General features: G+C 41.9%; 1 protein-coding gene across 3 annotated transcripts; it reads right to left on the bottom strand.

The window, feature by feature from the left end:
• Positions 1-165: 165 nt before the first annotated feature.
• LOC133364369 (mitotic-spindle organizing protein 2A-like) lies at positions 166-15,378 on the bottom strand. Of its 3 annotated transcripts, none has more exons than XM_061584787.1 (4): positions 15,136-15,375; positions 11,708-11,826; positions 4,687-4,875; positions 166-505 (listed from the first exon to the last, which is right to left on the bottom strand). In XM_061584787.1, the coding sequence occupies exons 1-4, from the start codon at positions 15,285-15,287 to the stop codon at positions 363-365; spliced, it is 603 nt and encodes a 200-aa protein (XP_061440771.1). In that variant the 5' UTR covers positions 15,288-15,375; the 3' UTR covers positions 166-362. The 3 variants fall into 3 exon arrangements, with proteins under 3 accessions (XP_061440771.1, XP_061440779.1, XP_061440786.1); XM_061584795.1 differs by having other exon boundaries at positions 4,738-4,875; positions 15,136-15,374; XM_061584802.1 differs by lacking the exon at positions 166-505 and adding an exon at positions 1,324-2,271 and having other exon boundaries at positions 15,136-15,378.
• Between the last annotated feature and the right edge of the window lie 6,005 nt (positions 15,379-21,383).

The following is a 21,383-nucleotide window of genomic DNA, read 5'->3' as shown; positions in this document are numbered from 1 at the left end:
AAACTCCCCAAAAGGAAACTAAGAAATGAGACAGAGATACACATTAACAATATGTTTATGACGTAACACAAACATGTAATAGTAAGAAAAGGGGAGTTGCAAAAGTATATCTTATATCATCTACTATAACCAGACATTTTAAATTAGAAAACCAAACCAATCATGATGGGTTCATTAGAATTTTTATTAGCATGTTATGTAAACACCAACCTTCATTCCATTCCTGGCACATTTTCTCAGTATGAGCTATATATGACATTTTGAAACATTACTAATTAGTCTTGACTAGGTACACTTGCTACATTGTAATTTCACAGCAGTACTGGAACAACCATTTTTTCTGCTCTTCTCTTTCCAAGCATTTAGGTACTTTTCACAGGACACCCAGCCTTCTGCAGCCTGCTGGCACTTGGCTGCCGAGGTACTCGTTGAACACAGCCTTCACGGTTGCTATGATCTAACAGAGCTTGGTTCCCAGTTGCTGCAGAAGTGGCTCTTGTTCTCCCTAGGGGAAAACAAAGATATGCTAGGTTCAGAGCTTTATGATGACAAACTATCCATTGCTACAGTTGCTCAAATACTTAGAATTCGTCTAAGTTTTGTCTAGGTGATTATATATATAATATTTAAATAGATTGTTGGCAATATGTTCTTAAAAGTATGTAGCCTCTGCTTTTGTTTTTTATTTTAAGTATTAAGTTGAACATTAAAAATGAGTTGCCATATGTAAAATGAATATAATTTGACAGATTGGTAGTTAACATAGTAATGTATATATATCACTATTACTATTTATCAAAATCTTAGACATGGTTACTATCTTTAGTTCTGTCTTAGTGGGGGTCATAGTCAAAATTATACTTCACCCAGTAAAGTAAATGGGTGATATCCAGCATTAGTAATAGAGTAGGCTAATAAGAACATAAGAAGAGCCTGCTGGATCAGGCCAGTGGCCCATCTAGTCCAGCATCCTGTTCTCACAGCGGCCAACCAGGTGCCCCAAAGGGAAGCCCAATGAGACTCATGGACTACTTTGAGTATGACTTTGAGTATGACTAATTATTGTATCATTAACTTTGTTGTTTCAAAAAGAAATAAAAAGATTCAATATCTCTATGCACTTATTGTCTCACCTTCCTTCTCTGATCCATATCATATTTATTAATTAGTGGAATCTAAGGTAGCCCTAAGTGAATGCTCATGTCACTTTTTACCCCTCTCCTCCCCCTGTGTGCCTCCTAAATCTGTTCTAGGGGTTCCCCCAACCCTCTGGAGCAGTTTTGGGGAGGGTGTGGGTTGTGCACATAGGGAAGGATGGGGAAGTCCCATTGCACAAGTGGCAATCCTACTGACAGGATGTGGTAGATCAAGACCAATAACACTTTAAAGTTTTGCCAATATAGAGTTCCACTATTTCTTAATTTGGGGCAAGTCTACAAGATGTAACTAGATTTGCTCTATAGGCTTGACAATGATATCAGATACGAGGACAAATTCTATTTAGTCTTACTGGTGTGAAATAATACCTAAACAGTAGTTTATAGAAGTTCCTAAATTAATATGAAGTATTGGGACATTCTTCCAGATACGGTTCCAATTTTCTTGCAGTATTTCCTTAGACAGATGTTTTCTTTTGTCTCATACAAATTCTTTAACACTACCAGATTAGCAATAACACTATAGCTGATACAAATTAATAAGCCTTCAGTATGGTTATGAGCAACAGTTTGACCAATATTTAAAAACAGCCGCACACTAAGCCAGACTCAAACAGGAGCTCAGACCAACATCAGCAAAAGTTGTTCCACACTAAAGGCTTTCTAAGGTTGCATATATACCATACATTAAAGAACATTTTTCTCCTCATCCTGAAGAATCCTGGGAACTGTAGTTTATTCCTCACAAAACTAGAATTCCCTGCAGCCTTAACAAACTACAATTCCCAGGCTTCCTTTTGGGGGGGGGATGTTTTAAATATGCTTTAAATGTATGGTGTGTACATGCACACAATCCACATATAAACAATCAACACTTACCTAGGGCTCTTATTTTTACAGACAGTAAATATCCAGGTAGCATAAGCAAATCTACTGTACGTTGCCTCAGACCATCAATACTCCTTGCAATTGGCAAGACATAAACCCAGCAAAGCTTCTTTCTGTGTTTTCCTCCCTCTTTCCTTCCCTTACAAATTCTTCTCCCTTGTCACATAATCTGCCTTCCATTCTTCGAACAAGAGTGAACCACTCTACATTTAGTGATCTTGGGTCTCTGCAAAGGTGCAGGAAACAAAGTTTACATCTCTGGTTGCTCCAGAATAACAGTAACTGTTGTGCTACTATTGAAAGCAGCACACAATGCAATCACACAACAGAGGCTGAATTTCTATAAAAGTGGGCCGGGCTGCACTTTCCAAAATAATTCTGCAACTCACTTTCCTTCCTATTGATTAACAGGACTGAGATTTAAGGATATGCTTTGTGGGATATGTCAGCTCCTCTTCAGTTTCATGAAAAGACGGAAGCAAGGAACTATGTTGCATTACAAGATGAAAACATATAGTTCTCCTAGTAATAATTTAGGTGTTCCATAATAGTGCAGTAGGGTATATTTCACATTCACAAATTTAAAAACTAGGATTAATATTCAAGACGCTCTTTCTTTCTAGCAATGACTAAAATTCTACACATATTCAAGCTAACTTATGAATGTAATATTCCCAAACAGCATCCACAGAAGTTAAGATTATGCTCGTACAGTTATTCTATTACTGGATAAAAAAACCAGCTAGAACTGCCAAGTGCATCACTTGAAGTGACAACACTGTAGGCATTGTGTTATGTTTCCAAAGTACTTCCTGCCAATGTACTTTGTACTTCCAGCAGAGTCACTCTACAGTGAGTGGAGAGAAGATGCTAAAAACAAAGACTGAGCCTTCCCACGTCAATTCTGGCTTCCAGGGTTGAGGGTACGCAGCAGAGGTCTGACACCATCTCCCAATGAAAGCTTGAATGTTCTCAGCCAATTCAAATGTGATGGCGCCCAATAATTTCCTACTTCATAAAAGTCAATCATCATGTAGACTTGGAATTTTTATTCTGAATATGTCTATTCAAACCCCTTGCGCTATTCGATAAATTTGTTAAAATCCATTCCTTACATTGTGTATTACAAGGAAATCCAATTTAAATCTTATAGCAGAAATCTATCCTTCTCAGATTTCGCTGTTCGAATGGAAATCCTCCTGTTCTTCTCCAAGCCTTTCTCCTCCTCAGTCTCTTCCAAAATCCAGTCTCTCTATATGACCCACCACCACAGTTGGTCATTCACTGAATACTCAGTCTGTTTATCACTACTCTCTCCTGTACATGCATAAGGTTGCCAGATATCTTACCAAAGTGGGAGCTTTTTGTTTGTACTTGGAAGAAAACAAACAGTCTTTACCTCATACATAATCACTGTGGGGCAGACCATTTAAATCAGAATTCATCAATTAAACTGCAAGGTGGATTAGTCTGCATGACCTGCCTCCCCAGAGGGAATCACTGCTCCCAAATGCCTGAGGCTTGGAGAAGCTACTGTGTTCCTTCTGCTATTCCAGCCCAGACAACACGCTTCCTTGTGCATACAGAGCACGGAAGGGCCAAATGGCAGCCAGGGCAAGCTGCAGATAAACTGCTGGGAGAACAATGAGGGGACAAGGAAAGACAGGGCAGAGGAAGGAATCTCTCTCCTATGTATATACAATGACATTCTGAAGGGGACAAGCTAATAGCTCGGTATCTTTAAAAAATGTATCCCACTTACTCCCACAAATTCTCTCCTGAGGGATTTGCCCAAAATTTTCAAGAATCTTCATTTAGGTATCGCAAAGAATTGACAGAACATTTAGTCCAAAAGCTAGAATTCTGAAAGCTGAGGATCTCAACACAGTATCTTGATACAAATAGGTTATGCAGCCTGAACATTTTGATGGTAGAAAAGGGAACTATTTTAATACAAACTCATCAAAACTCAGGATGAGCATCTCAATACCTCGAACATAAGTTTCTAGAACCTTACAGACTAACATACTTGATGAAGTGGGCTCTTCAATATGCACTTTCATATGCATGGTGACAACTGTCAGGTTTGTCTGGATCATGCTGTATCTGATTCCAAATGATGTAGCGGAATCAGCATAGGTGGCACCATCCAAATTAGCAACAGGAGTGCTACATCTGTGCATGCCATTTCCTGCTTGGCACTATAGTCATGGGAAGACAGTGCTGCATGGCTGCCATTTATTCTGCTTTTTAGCCTTAGAAAACACAGGAAATTTTAGTCAGCACTCCCACTTGTAACCCTGCCACGAATTTAGGATATGCACAAAGAAAATATACTGTGTCCCACATTCTCTTATTTCAGCAGTACTACCCTGAGTCTTTACTATTAAATGCTTTTTAAAAAAAAAACACCTCATGTTATTAGAACTGGAGTGAACACTGGTACAGTATTCAGTTTTGATAAGTTTAAAGTTAAAATACTAACCACATTTAGTTGGAAACAAGTTCTGCTGAAATCAACAGTACTTACTGTCAAGCAAATGTGTTTACGATCTGGAAACGAGAATAACCTTTCGAAGGGGATTCTTTTTTAATCACAGAAGACTGAACTAAAACTCAGGAGATAACTAACACACACAACCTGCAAAAGGAGAGAACAAGCAGCAAGAAAACTGGAAAGTGCCAGGGGGACCTTGAGAGAGAGGCGAGCAAGCTGCAGCAGGACTGTAGACCACAGCCTTAGTAACGCTTATTCTTGGAGGTCGAAGGGCAGAGGAAAGTGAGAGTGGTGCAGGGATTTTACTGGTCTTGGCAGAGACAAATGGGGGCTCTAATTCAAAGAGAGACACAGAAACAAATTAGAAACACCACATGGTGATAGACACTGAAACAAACCTGTGAATGCTCAAATATCCAAACAAATGTTCAAAGATTTGAATACATAAGGTACCATCATGCCTATTTTCACTCTCCCTGTACAATTTACAATAAGTGGAATAATTCTACACATAGATACTTGTATTGCAATATAGTGTTCTTCTAATCAGGTTGAAGGCTTCAGGAGGAAATGGGGCTATATCGACTCTTTGGTTCTCTTCAATTTTCTTGCAATTCTATACCACATGACCTCAATTTTTGTGAATAAATACAGATTTTGATGCAATATTCCTAATAGGATACTAAAAGACAGTAGCATAATCAATACATTAGATGGATTTTGCTCCATCCTACCTACAAACATGGGTGGGAGAGAAGAGAGAACGCAGCTCACAGGGCAAGGCACGGGAAAAATCTACTTTTGTTGTAGCAACCTTAGCTGTGGCTCTGTCCACACCAACACACGACACAATGTAGACTGGTGGTTAGGGTGGCAGGCATAGTCTTGTGGTAGATTACTTCATGCGGTAGTATGGGAGCTTTTACCCGTGGCCATCTTACAGGGGATAGTGCTTTCGCCAACCTTTCCTCAGTCTCAAAATCAGATCCTACTCTCAACAGTTCAAAAATACCTAGCTACCAAATAGAAAAATGCTTATTCCAACCATTGCATGAAACAATTCAATGTGGTATGATTTTGAGACTTTCTAAATAATGAACTAATCATACTGCCGTTAGTTTTAACACACAGCATTTAGTCAAACCAACACACGAGTTCTCTTTAAATATTTATAATGTAAAGGTAAGGATAACTTTACCCCCACCTAAGGACTTGCCTGAACTTTTTTGTACTACTTTCTATGGCAGTGGTAGTCAATGTGGAACCCTTCAGATGTTATGGGAGAACTCAAGTCATCCCTGACCATTGATCATGCTGGTTGGGGCTGATGGGAATTGTAGTCAACAGCATATGAAGGGATCCCCTGCACTATGCAAGATGAGCTGATGTAAGCCTAATGTTTCATATCAGTTTTACCTCTGTTTAAAACCATTCACACCCTGAACAGTTCACTGAACCTTCAGTATCTCTCAGGGCTAGTCAGGAATCTCTTAATAATGCAAAGACAATACCTCAACTAAGTCAAGGCTAACAATTCATTTGCATCCAAGTTATTTCATCTAATATCTGGGCCACATAAAATTATTGAAAGCACTGCTAAAGAAAGAAGCACAAGCTTTGTTAGGAAGAACTAGCATGGCTTTTGCAAAGGGAAGTCCTGCCTCACTAGTCTTTTAGAATACTTTGAGTAGAATACAAGCATTGTAGATAGAGGAAGACATTATATACTTGAGAGTTCAAAAAAAATTCTATTCACAAAATCTTCCATCAAATTGGACAGAGTCCTCATGTGAATCAATAGCTGGTTAAAGAACAAGAAAGAGAGGGTAGGAGTAAAATGGACAATATTCACAGTGAAAGAATGTAAGCAGTGGACTCCCCAAGGGACTGATAGTATGTAATACATTCATAAATTAGATAATAATTTATGAAAATACTTATATCCTATTAGCAGGGATGAGCACGGAGGTGACTTGGTTTGTAGAGGACAACATATTACTAAAGATGATGAAAACCCACGTGGATTTACAAAGAACTCCAAAAATATCTATCCAAGTTAATGGGCAACAAAACGGCAAGTGTGGTTCAATGTAAGTGCGAAGTAATGCATAATGGTGTAATAAACTCTAACTTCACATATACACTGATGGGCTCTGAACTAGTAGTGATTAATCCGGAAAAAGATTGTGAAGTTGTGGTGGTTCTCTCAATGAAAATTTACTGGTTACAGGAAACCAGATTTTGGATGAACATCAGGAAAAAACTACCTAACTGTTACAGCAGCACAGCAATGGAACCAATTACCTGGAGGGGTTGGGCTCTCCAACACTGGAGGCATTCAAGAGGCAGTTGGACAGCCACCTATTGGATATGCTTTAACTTAGATTCCTGCATCAAGCAGGGGGTTGGACTCAATGGCCTTATAGACCCCTTCCAATTCTACTATTCTATACTACTATGAAAATGTTGGTTTAGTTTGCAGCAGCTGTGAAAAACACCAATTCCTTGCTTGGGATTATTATCTATTCTTTGCTTTATTAAATTTACACCCTCCCCTTCTTCCCAAGGGAGGCCAGGGCTCCTATTAGGAAAGGGATTAAAATAAGTAGTTTCCCATAGTTACTGGTTTGAGCCTCTGCATTTCCCACCCTATACAGGTAATACAACCCCTCTAGCATATTGTGGCCTTGATTAAAGAAGTAGTTTCACCTGGGTAGCAGGTTGAGACTGCAATGCCTTTATATTATCTATTGTGTGGCTATAGGTGAGAATACATTCCTGGTTGCCCCATCTCAAAAAAGACATTGTACAGTTGGAAAAGATGCAGAAGAGAGCAACCAAGGGAGCTGGAACATTTCCCACAGGAAAACACTAAAGAACCTGGAACGCTTTAGGTTAGAAAATAAAAAATGACAGGGTGGAGTGTGTGTGGGAGTACGACTGATGTTTATAAAAATGATTCATGGAGTGAAGAAAAGGGGTAGAGAGAATTTTCTCGTAATACTAGAACCCAGGGCCACACAATGAAACCATTGTGGAAATAAATTCAGAATAGTCTAAAGGAAAGTCCTTTATACAACCTATAATTAACTTATGCAATTTACTGCTATAAAATGTGGTGATGACCACTGGCTTAGATGGTTTTCAAAGGGAATTGGACAAATTAATGGAGAAGGAGAGGATCATCAGGATCTATGGATGTGATAGCTAAACAGAACATCTAGGTTTACAGGTCTAAATACTTACTGAGAACCTAGTGATGGTGTATGTTTGGGAGGCACAATTTTGGAATGGAGATTCAATTGGGGTGGTGTTTTTTATTCTGCAGACATCACCACCAACTTGTGGGGCTCTAGGCACTGCGTGCAGGGGGTGGGAGAAGAGTGTATTTCGATAGGGGGAACTGTAATGGAAGAGGTTAGGCACCCCTCCTGCAGCCCTTGAGTGGCATTCAATGCTAGTCCTAATAAGAATAGACCTGACTAAATTAGGTTCATTAATTTCAATGGGTCTGCTCTGAGTAGGGCTTAGTTGAATACAATGCATTATATACATTTGTGTGCAACAGGCAGTTTAGCCCTTAATTCAGAGGAGCCACTTACTTTAGGCTCCACTACAGCAGCAGCCTTCTTCTCAATCAGAAAGGTCAGGAAAAATAAGGGCTGTAAGGTTATTCCAATGTCCCCTCTCAGCCTTTGGAAGCCAGGCACAAGAGCTATAGCCCTGCAGCGCTCCTTCTAGGTGGGGAAAGAGTGCTGCAATGAAAGCAGGGAGTAGCTGAACAGCATGACAGGCAGGCAAGATCTGGGCAACTTTTAGCACAGCTAGCAAAGTACATGCAATACAGAGATCACAGAAATTAACAAGCAAGCCCAGATGCAGAATAAATGTTGGGGATATATATATGAGGCCTCACTATTTACTTTGAAGGATGCCATCCAGGCGAAGTGATACAGTTTATACCAATATGCACCAGAATTAACAGACTGTGTACGTGTCAGTGCTCACCAACATGCAAGAGAGAGACAATGAAATGAAACACAGAATGCCACCTGTTGGGTTCAGCTTCCCCTCTCACACATGGATTGCAAACTTTGTTTCCTTCTGACACTCCTGCCTTCATGTCATCTGCCATGTATTCCTAGTGACTGAACAGTTGCCCCACAGTCATGATCATTTCAAAATCACCTTTTCTGCACTGTCTTCTAGTACTTATGCCTTATCTCCCTTGTCCTCTGCCTCCCACTTTATAAAGCCTTGTTACTACCCTTCTTTTGAATGAGACTGTAACCCAGAAACTACATCATGCAGTACAAAGCACAAACATTGTCAGAATTGCTATGAAGGGGCCTTGACTAAAAACAAATGCTGCGAGGACATAAAAGCAGCCCATGAAACATGTTCCTTTCTGCTCACACCCATGTTGATTAGAAGCAATAATTCTGAACTGAGAAAGCCAAAATGCTTGCTCTTGAACTGTAGAACAGTATTCACCTTGAACAGAATTTTGTCTGCTTTAATAATTTAAATATGTACTGAACTTTCAGTTGCTGTCCTGAGGCACACACATAGAGGACAACCTGGAATGCATATTAGATTGGGACGGCAGTATTAAATGTACTTCTACAGAAATAGGCCTGATTAAAAATCAGAAGGGCTTACTTCCCATGAAAGACTAAAAGGAACAGAAGAATGTACAGTCACATTTTACTGAAAACTTGCTGACTCAGTGGCGATACCTCAGTGGTACAGCCCACGCTTTGCATGCATACAGTCCCAGGTTCAATCTCTGGCATCTCCAGGGAGAACTGGGAAAGACCGGCCTGAAATCCTGGAGAGCAGTTACCAGTCAGGGTTGGCCATACTGAGCTAAATGGATTAAAAGTCCAAATTATACTGAGATCGTTTTCTCTGGTCCTAGCAATACAATCCCTATTGTCATCTACAGCTTATGAAGGGGAAGCTGGAATGCAGTAAACTAAATTGATGCAGAGAGTGGGACATTTTTGAAAAAAGCATAGATTTTGATGGATGATCTGCAAGAGAGGGAGAATGAAACATACAGGAATGGGTTAATTCCTCTGGAGTAAGAGTAAAAAACCACTTTAAAAAAAAAGCTTTCAGTGGCCAGATGGAAAGGGAGGTAGCCTTCCTTCAACTTCCAGTCTGTAACAAAGTCTAACCAGTGAGAGGCTGGCCACTTGTGACTTGTGTACTTGTGTACCTTTAACTAGAGAAGAGTAAACAAAGACAGGAAATGTTAAGAGAAATACAAGAAAGAAGGTTGTCGTGGGAGGTCCTCTCCACGCTGGCCAAGTTACTGCGCAAACACGAAATGCTAGGAGAGCTCCCAGATGAAGACATCCCCCCCCTGGTTAGGCACGGCTGAAGTGGCAATGCTGTACGCCCCACTTCCCGCTGACCAGAAGAACACTTCACAGCAAGGTCATTCTCGGTCAGTGGAGGAGAGGAGCAGACAAGAATGTGAAGTACCGACGCAGTGACCATTCCCTCTTGGGTGGGGAGGAGAACCTGAGCCGTCACCCTCGGGAGGGCCCGCCTGCCAAAGGTGGCCTTGCTGGAGGCATATTTGTCTGCCTTGCCGTGCCTGATGAAGGTGGGCGCCTGGGCCCAGGAGGCTGCCCTGTGGGTTTCTTCCAGGGGGCCACTCTTGCGAAGGGCTGCTGCTCCCCAGATGGAGGGGCTGTGATCCCTGGTACCTTGCCCTTGGCTTGCTAAGCCTTCACTATGCATTCCTGGACCCACTGTAGGGGCCCACAGTGTGCCCCCCACTGAAGACTGAGGCAAGCCTTGGCTGTGATGTTGCTGCTCCTAACTAGCATGTGTGATTGCTCTGTGAGGTGAAGGAACTCTATGAGGTCCAGACAGATGGCTCTGAGCTTTAGCCAGTTGAACATAGCCACAGGATTAATATCCAGAGGATATTTATCCTTGTGCCCCCTCCAACTGGGAGTCCTGCAGGCCTTACTCCCCTCTCCCCCAGTTGAATCAAGGGTAATTGGGAAACTGAAAGTATCTCAGGCAGAGAATCCAAAATGGCACCCACTATGGACACCAGCGGGATGAGTGGGTTTCTTGCGTCTGGGCTGCTGGGTTCTTCCCCACTAAGGGACACATCCCCAGTAGTACCAGAGGTCATACTTAAATAACAGAGGCTCAGTGAGGAACGGTCTAGTGTGGGATGCTCCCCCACCAAGTGAGCTCAGTACCTGCCCAGGACGCACAGCTAAGCTCCAGTAACAAAAGTATGTCACTGTGGTTGCAGAGTGAGAATCTGGATGGCAAGAGGCTCCTTTCCCTGCAGTCTCGGGCTGGGAAGTCACTTCTCTAGAAGGAGGATGTCAGGAGACAAGGCAGGAGGAGTCTGGGACTGATCCTGGCTACCTCCACTGGGAGACGACACCTGAAGGTGCCGCTGGTTCTATCCGCTTCTCCTCTCCCTGCCCTGACTAATCACTGACAGATGGGGGAAGAGGAAATGGAAAAAATTATTTGTAGAAAGAAGGTGGCCCCTGCACCCCAAGAGTGCAGATACACGAGTGAAGCGCTGACTCTGCTAACTCACGGGAGTCAGTCAAGACTGGAAGTTGAAGGAAGCTGACCTCCTCTTCCAGCTGGCCACGGAAAGATTTTTTTTCCCAAAAAGTGTTTTTGACTGCCTCCAGGAGGAGTTAACCAGTCCTTGTATACTCCACTCCTCCGCAGACCAACAACATGGGGCTTGTGCCCTATTGCAAATATCAGAGGTTACTTAACGATCAGAAAACAGCCATGCTAGAAAATGTAATTCCAACCACATAGCAGAGAAAGTGGTTAAAAACTGATATATGTTTTGAAAGACACAGAATATCAAAAGTTCAACTCCTAGTACTACCAGAATGCTTAGATCTGCACAATTCTCGGTCTAAAATTTAAAGCTATTAACATCTGGAGATAAAATGTTACTATAGGTTCACCCTACCAGTTGAACATTCTTCTCCTTGATATGGGAATTGGCTGTGGATAATACCAAAACTGTGGGAGAGGCACTCAGATACTCAAAGGTGCTCTTGCCATTGTTACAAATCCCTCTGGCTCAAACTAGCCCTGATGAGCAGCAGTCTTAATAAGTTCCTCTTTCTTCAAGGGATGGGGCACCACTAACCTCGCGCTGGCTCAGGAGCAGCCTCAGCACTGATGAGTCTCTGCCCAGCACACATGGAACGCAGCATCTGGAAGACAGCCAAAGGTGCCACATTCATGCGCAGAAGGTCCAGCAGAATCCTACAAGGGAACATAGACTTTAAATATACTATACTAACAGTTTTGTCTGGAAATTAGATCTCCGGGTTTCTTTCAATGCATTGTTTCTTGTCTACAGGGGAAAAAGTAATAATAATAATAATAAATAATAATAAAAGTAATAATAATAATAAAAGTGACAGTTGCCTACAAGAAACAATGGACAAATCTGGGAGCTTATTGTAAAAACAAACACAGTAGTTCACATTCTTTTTAACTTGGGCCTTGTTTAAAGACTAAAAAATACTTTCACATGGAACAATTATGAAAAAACTGTGCTGCAAATTCAAACTCAGTCTATAGACATTATCCTCATATTTGTTCATCTTAAACTTTTTGTAATGTATTTTATATTGCTGTGACCTGCTATGGGACTTACTGGTGAAGGACGGGTCATTTAATACTACCGCCAGCACCACCAATAATATTGTGGACTGGGGCTGAGAGGGTGTGGCTCACAGCAATCCTGTTATCCCTATATTGTGTGTGTCTATAGATCAGCAGTGGGGAACCTCTGCCCATGGGCCTAATTAGACTTGCTAAACCATGGCCACTTACACCTGACATCATATATGTAGCACAGAAATGACATCAGGTGTGGGGCAGATAAAGATGTAGTTTCACAACTCCCCACAATCGGCTGATTGTTGGGTCTTGTGGAGCACATGTGCTGGGCTTCACAAGTGCTGACAATCAGTTGATCATCTGTACTTTGTGGCTGTGCCTTTGCATACATGGACAAATACAGGTTACTTGTCTTCATTATGATTGATAGGTAGGCAGCCTCACCCACCTATCAAACTTGGCCCATTAGTCGCCAGGGAGATAAGGTTCCGGCCTGCTGGATCCAGTTCCCCAATCCTGCTGTAACCTATCATTAATATTGTAGGTAGGAAATATAGCTGAATGGACAGAGGGAGTGAATCAGAAACTGGCTAGGAAACAGGAAGCAGAGTAGGAAGAAATTGACAGTTCTTTCAATGGAAGGGTGTAAAAAGTGGAATCCCCTAAGGATCGGTATCAGAACCTGTGCTTTTTAACTTGTTCATAAATTATCTATAGTTAGAGGGGAGAAGTGAAATGGCCAAGTTTGTCGATTATACTAAATTGTTCAGGGTTGTTAAAATAAAAAGGGATTGCAAAGAACGCCAAAAGAAACTCTCCAAACTGAGTGAATGGGTGGTAAAATGGCAAATAAAATTCAATGTAAACAAGTGTAAAGTGATGCATGTTGGGGCAAAAAAATATTGATTTCACATATATGTCCACGGGATCCAAACTGGTGGTGAATAACCAGGAACGAGACCTTGAGGTCATAGTGGACAGCTCAACAAAGATGTGGACTCAGTGCTGTGAAAAAAGGCAGACTTCATGCTAGAGATCATTAGGAAAGGTGATGAACATAAAACTGCTCATATCATAATGTTGTTATACAAATCTATGGTACGGCCACATTTGGAATACTGTGTGCAGTTCAGGTCACCTCACCTCAAAAAAGATACTGTACAGTTGGAAAAGGTTCAGAAAAGGGCAACCAAAATTATCAAGGGGATGGAGTGACCCCCCTATGTGGAAAGGCTGCAGCATCTGGGGCTCTTTAGTTTACAGAAAAGGCTAGTAAGAGGTGGCATGATAGAAGTGTATAAAATTATGCATAGCATGGAGAGAGTGGATAGAGAAGTTTTTATCCCTCTCTCACAACACTAGAATTTGCAGGCATCCAATTAAGCTGAATGTTGGATTAAGGACAGTAAAAAGAAAGTTCTTCTTCACACAGTGCATACTTAAACTGTGGCATTTGCTCCCACAGGTGGCAGTAATGGCCACCAACCTGCATGGCTTTAAAAGAGGAGTAGACACCGTTTACCATGAAAACCCTATTCATAGGGTTGCCATAAGTCAGAATCGACTTGAAGGCAGTCTATCATCATCAGACACATACATGGAGGATAAAGCTATAAATGGCTACTAGTTATGATAGCTATGCTCTTCCTCCACGGTAGGAGGCAGCATGCTTCTGAATAACAGTTGCTGGGAATCTCAGGAAGGGAGTGCTCTTGTGCTCAGGTCCTGCATACAGGCTTCCCATGGGCATCTGGTTGGCCACTGTGAGAACAGCATGCTGGACTAGATGGGTCACTGGCCTGATCCAGCAGGCTCTTCTTACATTCTTATGAACTACAAAAGAATGTCCTGGACCACTTCCAGGTCTGACCACTAGACACAAAAGGAAACAAAATTAAGAGGTTAGGAGCCCAGAAGAACAAAGCCACTGACCTTTCTTGGTTGCCTGTTGCCACATCTTTTTTGCTATCCCCAGCTGCCTATAGAATACAGCAACCAACAGCTCCTCCAGGCTGCTATCTATGCAACTCTGGGCAAGTGGGGAAAGCAGAAACAGCACCACCAACCAGCAACAAATGTGAAATATTACTGCCTGTATTACTTTACGCAGGCAATGACAGTAGAAGCAAACCAGGGAAACCCAGAGTAGCTAAGAGAATTGGGAGTGGGGGAGAAGATATTTAAAGGTGGCTTGAGTAGCACAGCTGATCCCTGTGTAGGCGGCACCACTTAGAAGAGTGCCAGGTGCCACGATTTTAATTCCTCCACAACACTATGTCAGGTGTCCTAAAGGAATTAAAATGCCAGTGCCCAGCAATCCTCAGAGCACTGAGAAAGGAAAACAGTAACAAAGGGGCAGGGCCTCCAAAATAATTTAAATTAGGTGTGGGAAACCTGTGACCCTCCAGATGTTGCTGAGCTACAATTCCCTTCATCTCTGGCCATTTATGCTTTCTGGGGCTGAGGGAAGTTGTAGCTCTGCAACATCTGTCCAACAGAAACTTCTCCACATCTGGTTGAAGCATTGGCATTGATGGGCCCTAGCGGGTCCCCAACATTTGCCCAATCATGCCTAGTGTTGAAGCTGGACCTGAATCCTTCTATGCAGTGCAGTGTTATTATCTATGCAGGGTTAGATAACACACCATAGTCACGCTTCTGTACAACAATTAAGGTTGTTAAGTAATGCTTTAAAACGCTACAATGGGAGTGATATACACAAACACATTTGGTCGCTTTCTGGCAATGGCTTTGAATTACCAGCAAAAAATAATTATGGCTAAAGTGCCACCCACAGCCAGCGCCAAATTGAATGCAAATGTACTTATGTGTAAAACTACCGCACATCAATCTCCAGCGGAAAGAAAAGGCGGCGCATCGCTATAATACCTGCAGCACTTGGCCACGCCAGCCTACACACGACCCCATCCCTCGGGGTTCACTCACTTGAACACTTCCGGGTCAAGGCCGCTTCCCGCTGCCTGCGCAAGCTCAAACAACTCTGCCTCTTCCGCCGTAAGGACCTTCCGCCGAGAGCGCGACCCACAGGTTGCGGTGCCTTTTACCGGTCCTGCCGTGTCCAGTCCTTGGCCTGACATCACGCCCGCCCCAAATCGCGCACGGCAGCCCTTCTCCTTCGTAGCCGCAAGGCATCCTGGGATCACTTGTGCGTCTGACGCGATTTTCCTTCCAGGAGGAACTTTGGGACATGTAGTTTCCTGAAGGGCCGATAGACTTTAGAAAGTTAGACTGCCGTCGTCTAGAGTAGTTACTCGGATTTTACTTTTATTTTTTTGCTTCCACCGAGATGCATGTGACAGCTGTCTATAGAAAACTATAAGTGGAAAATGCAACAAAACGTTGCAGTGTGGAGATATCCTAACCACTGCTCCAGTCAGTCAGCCCTACCCTCCTCCATCAGACTCCCCCAATTTTCCATGTTCCCCCTCTCCACAGATAGTCAGCAATCATGTTGTGGCCACTGTGGATGCTCAATCTCTTGCAGTTCCCCCAAATAGGCGGATCTTGTGCATTGGAGCTACCATTATTTGGGGGGGGGTACATAAGGCTCAGCAGCACTTGGAGAATTAATTCTCTGTTAGGATAGCATGGAGGGTGGGGTGGGGTGACATGGGAAGTCACATTGCTGCTACCTCTGCCAACACAAAAGGTAGAAGAAAATTCAAATTCATACTGTGGCAGATGCAAATATGCAAATCACTTTCAAATCACTTTCAAAGGCAAAGATGTATCACTGAACACTGAAGTCAGGATCATTCAGACCATGGTATTCCCGATCTCTATGTATGGATGTGAAAGTTGGACAGTGAAAAAAAACGAATAAGAGAAAAATCAACGCATTTTAAATGTGTTGGAGAGCTTTGCGCATACCATGGATTGCAAAAAAGACAAATAATTGGGTGTTAGAACAAATTAAACCAGAACTATCACCAGAAGCTAAAATGATGAAACTGAGGTTATCATACTTTGGACACATCATGAGAAGACATGATTAATGAGAAAAGACAATAATGCTGGGAAAAACAGAAGGGAGTAGAAAAAGAGGAAGGACAAACAAGAGATGGATTGATTCCATAAAGGAAGCCACAGACCTGAACAGGGTGGTTCATGACAGATGCAATTGGAAATTGCTGATTCATACGGTCGTCATATCAAAATCGACTTGAAGGCACATAACAACAAACTCTGGCAGAGGATTCTTAATGTGTTTACTCTGAGTAAAATGGGAATTATTCCCCAATAAGGTTCTTTAGGATTGCAGCCTGATTCTGACCTTTTTATATATATAAAAAAATTATATGAAAGAAATTGATGCCCAAAACACTTGAGAACAATATTTCAGAATCAAAATCCTGCCCATGTTATATTTTATTAACTCTTTAATAACCAAAATGTCCCCTGAACAGAACGGCCTGGAACAGCAACTTCCGAGCAAGCCAAGCCTACCAAATTCACCAGTTACACATGACTAGATGGGAATGATGCATTAAGCCACAAAATTTCCATGAAAACTACAATCTGTTACCTGTTCTGGGCTATAATGTGTTTTTCCAGAAAATGGCCCAGAACTGCAACTTCCCAGCAAGTCACCCCTACCCAATTCACTAGCTACGCGACTAGACGGGATTCATGCAATAAGCCACAAAACCTGCACAGAAACCAGATTCCAATAACTGTTCCAGCCGTAATATGTTTGTCTGGCAAATGGCCCAGGATGGCAACTTTCCAGTGAGCCAGACCTACCAAATTCATCAACCACACATGATGAGAATTCAACAATCCACAAAATTGCTTTGTGTTTATTTTTACTGCATTCATATTTTTCCAAAGAATATAGCTAGTGATCCTATATGTTAAATAGTTTTAGAATGAAAAATCATTACAGTATTTCAGAACTACTCTTTATAGTAATATTTGTTCATTAATTTGAGCTATCATAGCATTTGCATCATCCCTTCTAGTCATGTGTGGCAGGTGAATTGGGTAAGTCTGGTTTACTGGGAAGCTGCCGTTCTGGGCTGTTTTCTGGCAAAATGTATTATAGCCCAGAACAGGTATCAGAACATGATTTTCGTGGAAGTTTTGGGGCTTAATGCATCAATCCGATCTAGTCATGTGTGACTGGCTTGCTCAGAAGTTGCTATTCTGTTTGGGGGCATTTTGGTTGTTAAAGGGTTAATAAATTATAATATTGGAAGGGGTTTGGTTCTTAAATATTGTTCTCAAGTGTCTTTAACACATTCAAATATTTTTGGCATCAGTTTCTTTTACAAAGGGCTTGCTCTGTTCCAGCTTTTATACCCCCGCAAACCAAAATGCAACATAACATACAAACCCCAACAAGTGTTGCATGTCTCACATAATGCATATCTTCACAGAACTAGAAAATCACAATAAGGTTGCTCAAACAAAAGACATCAAGTAGACCAAATCACTACTTGATTATCTTGTATATTTTGGGCTTTTGTCAGGGTTAGATATCATTAAAAATTTAGGCATTTTTGCTACTAGAGATTTCTACAGGCAATTTTATTCCCTGACAAAGGCCCAATATATCGGAGGCCAAAATGAGTTGGGCTTTTGCAAGAAATAAATTTTCTTCAGCATTTTGGGATATTTTCTCTTTGTGGTTCTTTTGGATCCTATTTTTTTGTTTCCAGAATATCTTGTAAGCCATGTTTGGTTGTATATTCAATAAATCTCCACCAGATGGCAATAAAGGCTTGTGGTTTTCTTTTCCCTTGCACAAGGCGTAGTTCATGGGTTATTTTTGCCATGACTGCAAGATGCCAAACATTCTTGTACCAGGCCACGTGAATGAAGATGGGGAAAACCTGAAACAAATAAAGGAACTGTGGAATTACACTGTGACCGTGGTTGAATATATGTATTCTGTTATATTTTTCTTCTTTCTTTTCAGGTATATACAGTCTCCCAAATAGAAAGAGAAATGCCCTGCCTTCAGATTTACAAACATTGGCACAAGGAGAGTGGAGGGAAAAGGTAAAGAAGAGAGATCAGTTTGGCAGTGCTAGGTGAGCTGTAAACGGGCATTTACATCCAATAGAGGCCATACTGATCTTCCCATGCTGCTGCAACAGGCATTTACATCCAGGTGAAACCACAGTATGCTTCTCCTCACTTCTGCAATATACATGCAGAGATACGTATGGCTCTTGTGCTGGTAATGCATGGTGGTCTCTTGTTTCTCATCTTCCCATTTTTCCATTGCAGAATTATGGCCCCTCCAGATGTCCTTTTTATTGGGTGTTTATGAATATTTGTGATCATGTCATGATTGTATGGAGTAGTTATACGTGATCCCTCTTTCAATACTGTTTGTGCCTACAAATGTTTTGGGATGGTCATACAGTTTTGTTTCTAATCAGTACATCTCCCATAATTTCCTGCTTAAATCCTGTAACTTTTGATACCACACACATTCTGTTCTGTTGTTTGGTTACCCAATAAACCTACAAAACACAGACATACATCACATTTTGCAGGGCCCCCAAGATGGCTTTAAAAGAGGACTGAACATTTTTTTAAAAAACCTGAAATCCTTAGTGTGATGTAATGATGTTGATGTTCTTTCTGTCCCTTATTTTTGTTGCATTCTTTTCTGTATCTTACTGAATTTTGTTGCATAAGCAAGACTGAATTATATAAAATAAAATCTAAAAATAAATCCACCTCTAATGCACCTTATGACATGTTGCGGAACACACCTACCAAAAAACAACAGTCTGGTGGGGCCTGTAGTGAACCAAAAATTTTTTTACTCATCTTAACCTGGTAATTCCCAATCTGTGTGCTGGGATATATTTGTACACAGTGAGAGAACTGATAGTGTGCTGTAATTAATATATGAATTACACAATCAAAGGCTGTGATTGTGTAAGTCCATGATGGAGAAGGCTGTGTCCTGCATCTCTGCATAATCCACTCTTCTGGACTTGCCTCTTTCCATAGGAATATAAGAAGAGCCTTGCCAGGTCAGACCAAGTCAATCTGTTATTATATTTTCTTTGTAATTTTATCCATTTTGACTACTGATTTTCAACAAATGTCATTGTTATTTATTGTATATATAATTATTTTGATCAGGCTTTGACCTGAATAGAGAAGTGCATTTGTTATTGTATTAACTTTGCAATGTTATTTATTTTAACTACATTTTTACAATGGATTGAATTTGTGGTGTATTTACCTATAATATTCAAAAGCATGTCACATTTTTTACTCTTACCCAACTTAGTTCTTTAGTTTAGCCTTGTTGGTTGGGGGTAGCATATCCTTTCTTGTGCTGGATTACGCCAAAGGCCCATCCAGAATAACATCCTGTTCCTCCAGTCGCCAACCACATACATACGGGAAGCCTGCAAGCAGGACATGAGTGCAATAGCATTCTGTGACTTCTGATATTCAGCAACTGGTATTCAGAGGTATTATACAGCCACAAGAGTGGCTATGTACTATTGTCAACATGGACTTTTCTTGTTCCGCAATGTTAAATTGAAAATACACCCACATGTCATTGTGATCCTTCCCATAAACTCATTTCAAAACAAAACCTTACAAAGCGTATAGTCCAGAACTCAGAAACAGTAGCTTAACAACCCTCTGAATTTTCATGGTGATACACAAAACAGTCAGAGAGAATCGAGAGTTCTCATAGTCCGATGAAATTAATTAAAAATCAGCCATGTTCACAGAGTACCTGTAATCCTATTACTGACCTTGCCCCATACTCTGACCTTCATCTTCTGCAGTTTAAAAGTTAAAAAATGTCTGGCTGATTTTTCATTAATTTAAGAAATTTAGCATTGAACTCAATGATAATGTCGGGCATGCTCAGTAAGAACCAACTGTCAGTGTTCTAAAAGCCAGACTCACAGCTGCTTGGCTTACCTAATCAGGGGGAGACACCCACACCAGACCATGATTTCACTTGAGACAGTCATGGCTTCCCCCAAAGAATCCTGGGAAGTGTTGTTTGTGAAGGGTGCTCTCCCTTTCTCCTCCCTTCTTCCTCTCTCCCCTCTTTCTTTACTCCCCTGACAGAGCTCCAGTGGCCAGAGTGGTTTAACAGTCAACTGCTGTGACTGAAGCTCTGTGAGGGGAACAGGGCATCTCCTAGCAATTCTGGATGTGGCCAGGGACAGCTTTGGTTTAAATTTGGGTGGGAGGTACATGTGTCTGCTGTAGAATAAAAAGGTGGGGGAAACTCTGAAAAAGAATGATACTGTTCACAATGTTTTCCTTTTGGAAAGGAAAGGGGCTTCCCCTCTGCTCAGTGCCCACCCATCTGATCTCCTCCCCTCCCCCTCCCCCTCCCTCCCTCCCCCCTCTTACCCCATCCCTCCCCCTTCCTTCACCTCTCCCCTCCCCATCCCCTTCCAATCTCCTCCTTCCCCTCCTGTCCATCCTGCCCCCTCTCCTCCCCTTCCCCTCCCCCATGGTCAGTTTTACCTATCCTAAGCATGATTGCATGGGAGTAAATCCCACTGTATGCAAATTATCAAACCTGCCCTTCCCTCCTCTTCCCTCCCAACACCACCCTTTTGCTCCTTCCCTCCCTCTTCCTTCATCCCTTCCCTTCCCCTTCCAATCCCTTCCTTCCCCCTCCCTCTCCTTCTGCTCCCCTCTCCCCCCTTCCTCCTTCCCTCTACTCCCCCCTCTCCCCACGGTCAGTTTTACTTATTGTAGCCATGATTGCATGGGAGTAAATCCCACTGAACTCAATAAGAATGCAAATGATCAGACCTACCTTTCCCCTCCTTCCCCTCTCCTCTCCTCTCCCTTCCTCCTCCCTTCTTTCTCTCTCCTCTCTTCCTTTTTTCTCCTTCCCTGCCCACTCCAGGCTTCCCTCCCCTTGGTCAGTTTTACCTATCCTAAGCATGATTGCACAGGAATAAATCCTACTGAACTCAATAAACATGCAAATGATCAAACCTGCCCTCCTTCCCCTCATGCCTGCTTCCATCCCCCTCCTCCCTTCCCCATCCCCTGTGGTCAGTTTCATCTATCCTAAGCATGATTGCAAGGGAGTAAATCCCACTGAACTCAATAAGCATGCAAATGATCAATCCATTCTCGGCAAACTTGGACAGGATCCCATTTCTTACCTCCCGGATTAAAAAACAGAGAAATTCACTAATAGGCAAAAAAAC

This window comes from Rhineura floridana, chromosome 1, assembly GCF_030035675.1.
Source record: "Rhineura floridana isolate rRhiFlo1 chromosome 1, rRhiFlo1.hap2, whole genome shotgun sequence".
NCBI lineage: Eukaryota > Metazoa > Chordata > Lepidosauria > Squamata > Rhineuridae > Rhineura > Rhineura floridana.
This window is presented reverse-complemented; position numbering and strand designations above follow the sequence as displayed.

Excerpts from the sequence above, each read along its gene's own strand:
- LOC133364369 (XM_061584787.1), bottom strand. The coding sequence starts at position 15,287 with ATGTCAGGCCAAGGACTGGACACGGCAGGACCGGTAAAAGGCACCGCA. Across the intron at positions 11,827-15,135 it reads CTTGACCCGGAAGTGTTCAA|GATTCTGCTGGACCTTCTGC; the intron begins GTGAGTGAACCC and ends GTTCCCTTGTAG. Across the intron at positions 506-4,686 it reads CTTGTTCTCTCCTTTTGCAG|GGAGAACAAGAGCCACTTCT; the intron begins GTTGTGTGTGTT and ends GTTTTCCCCTAG.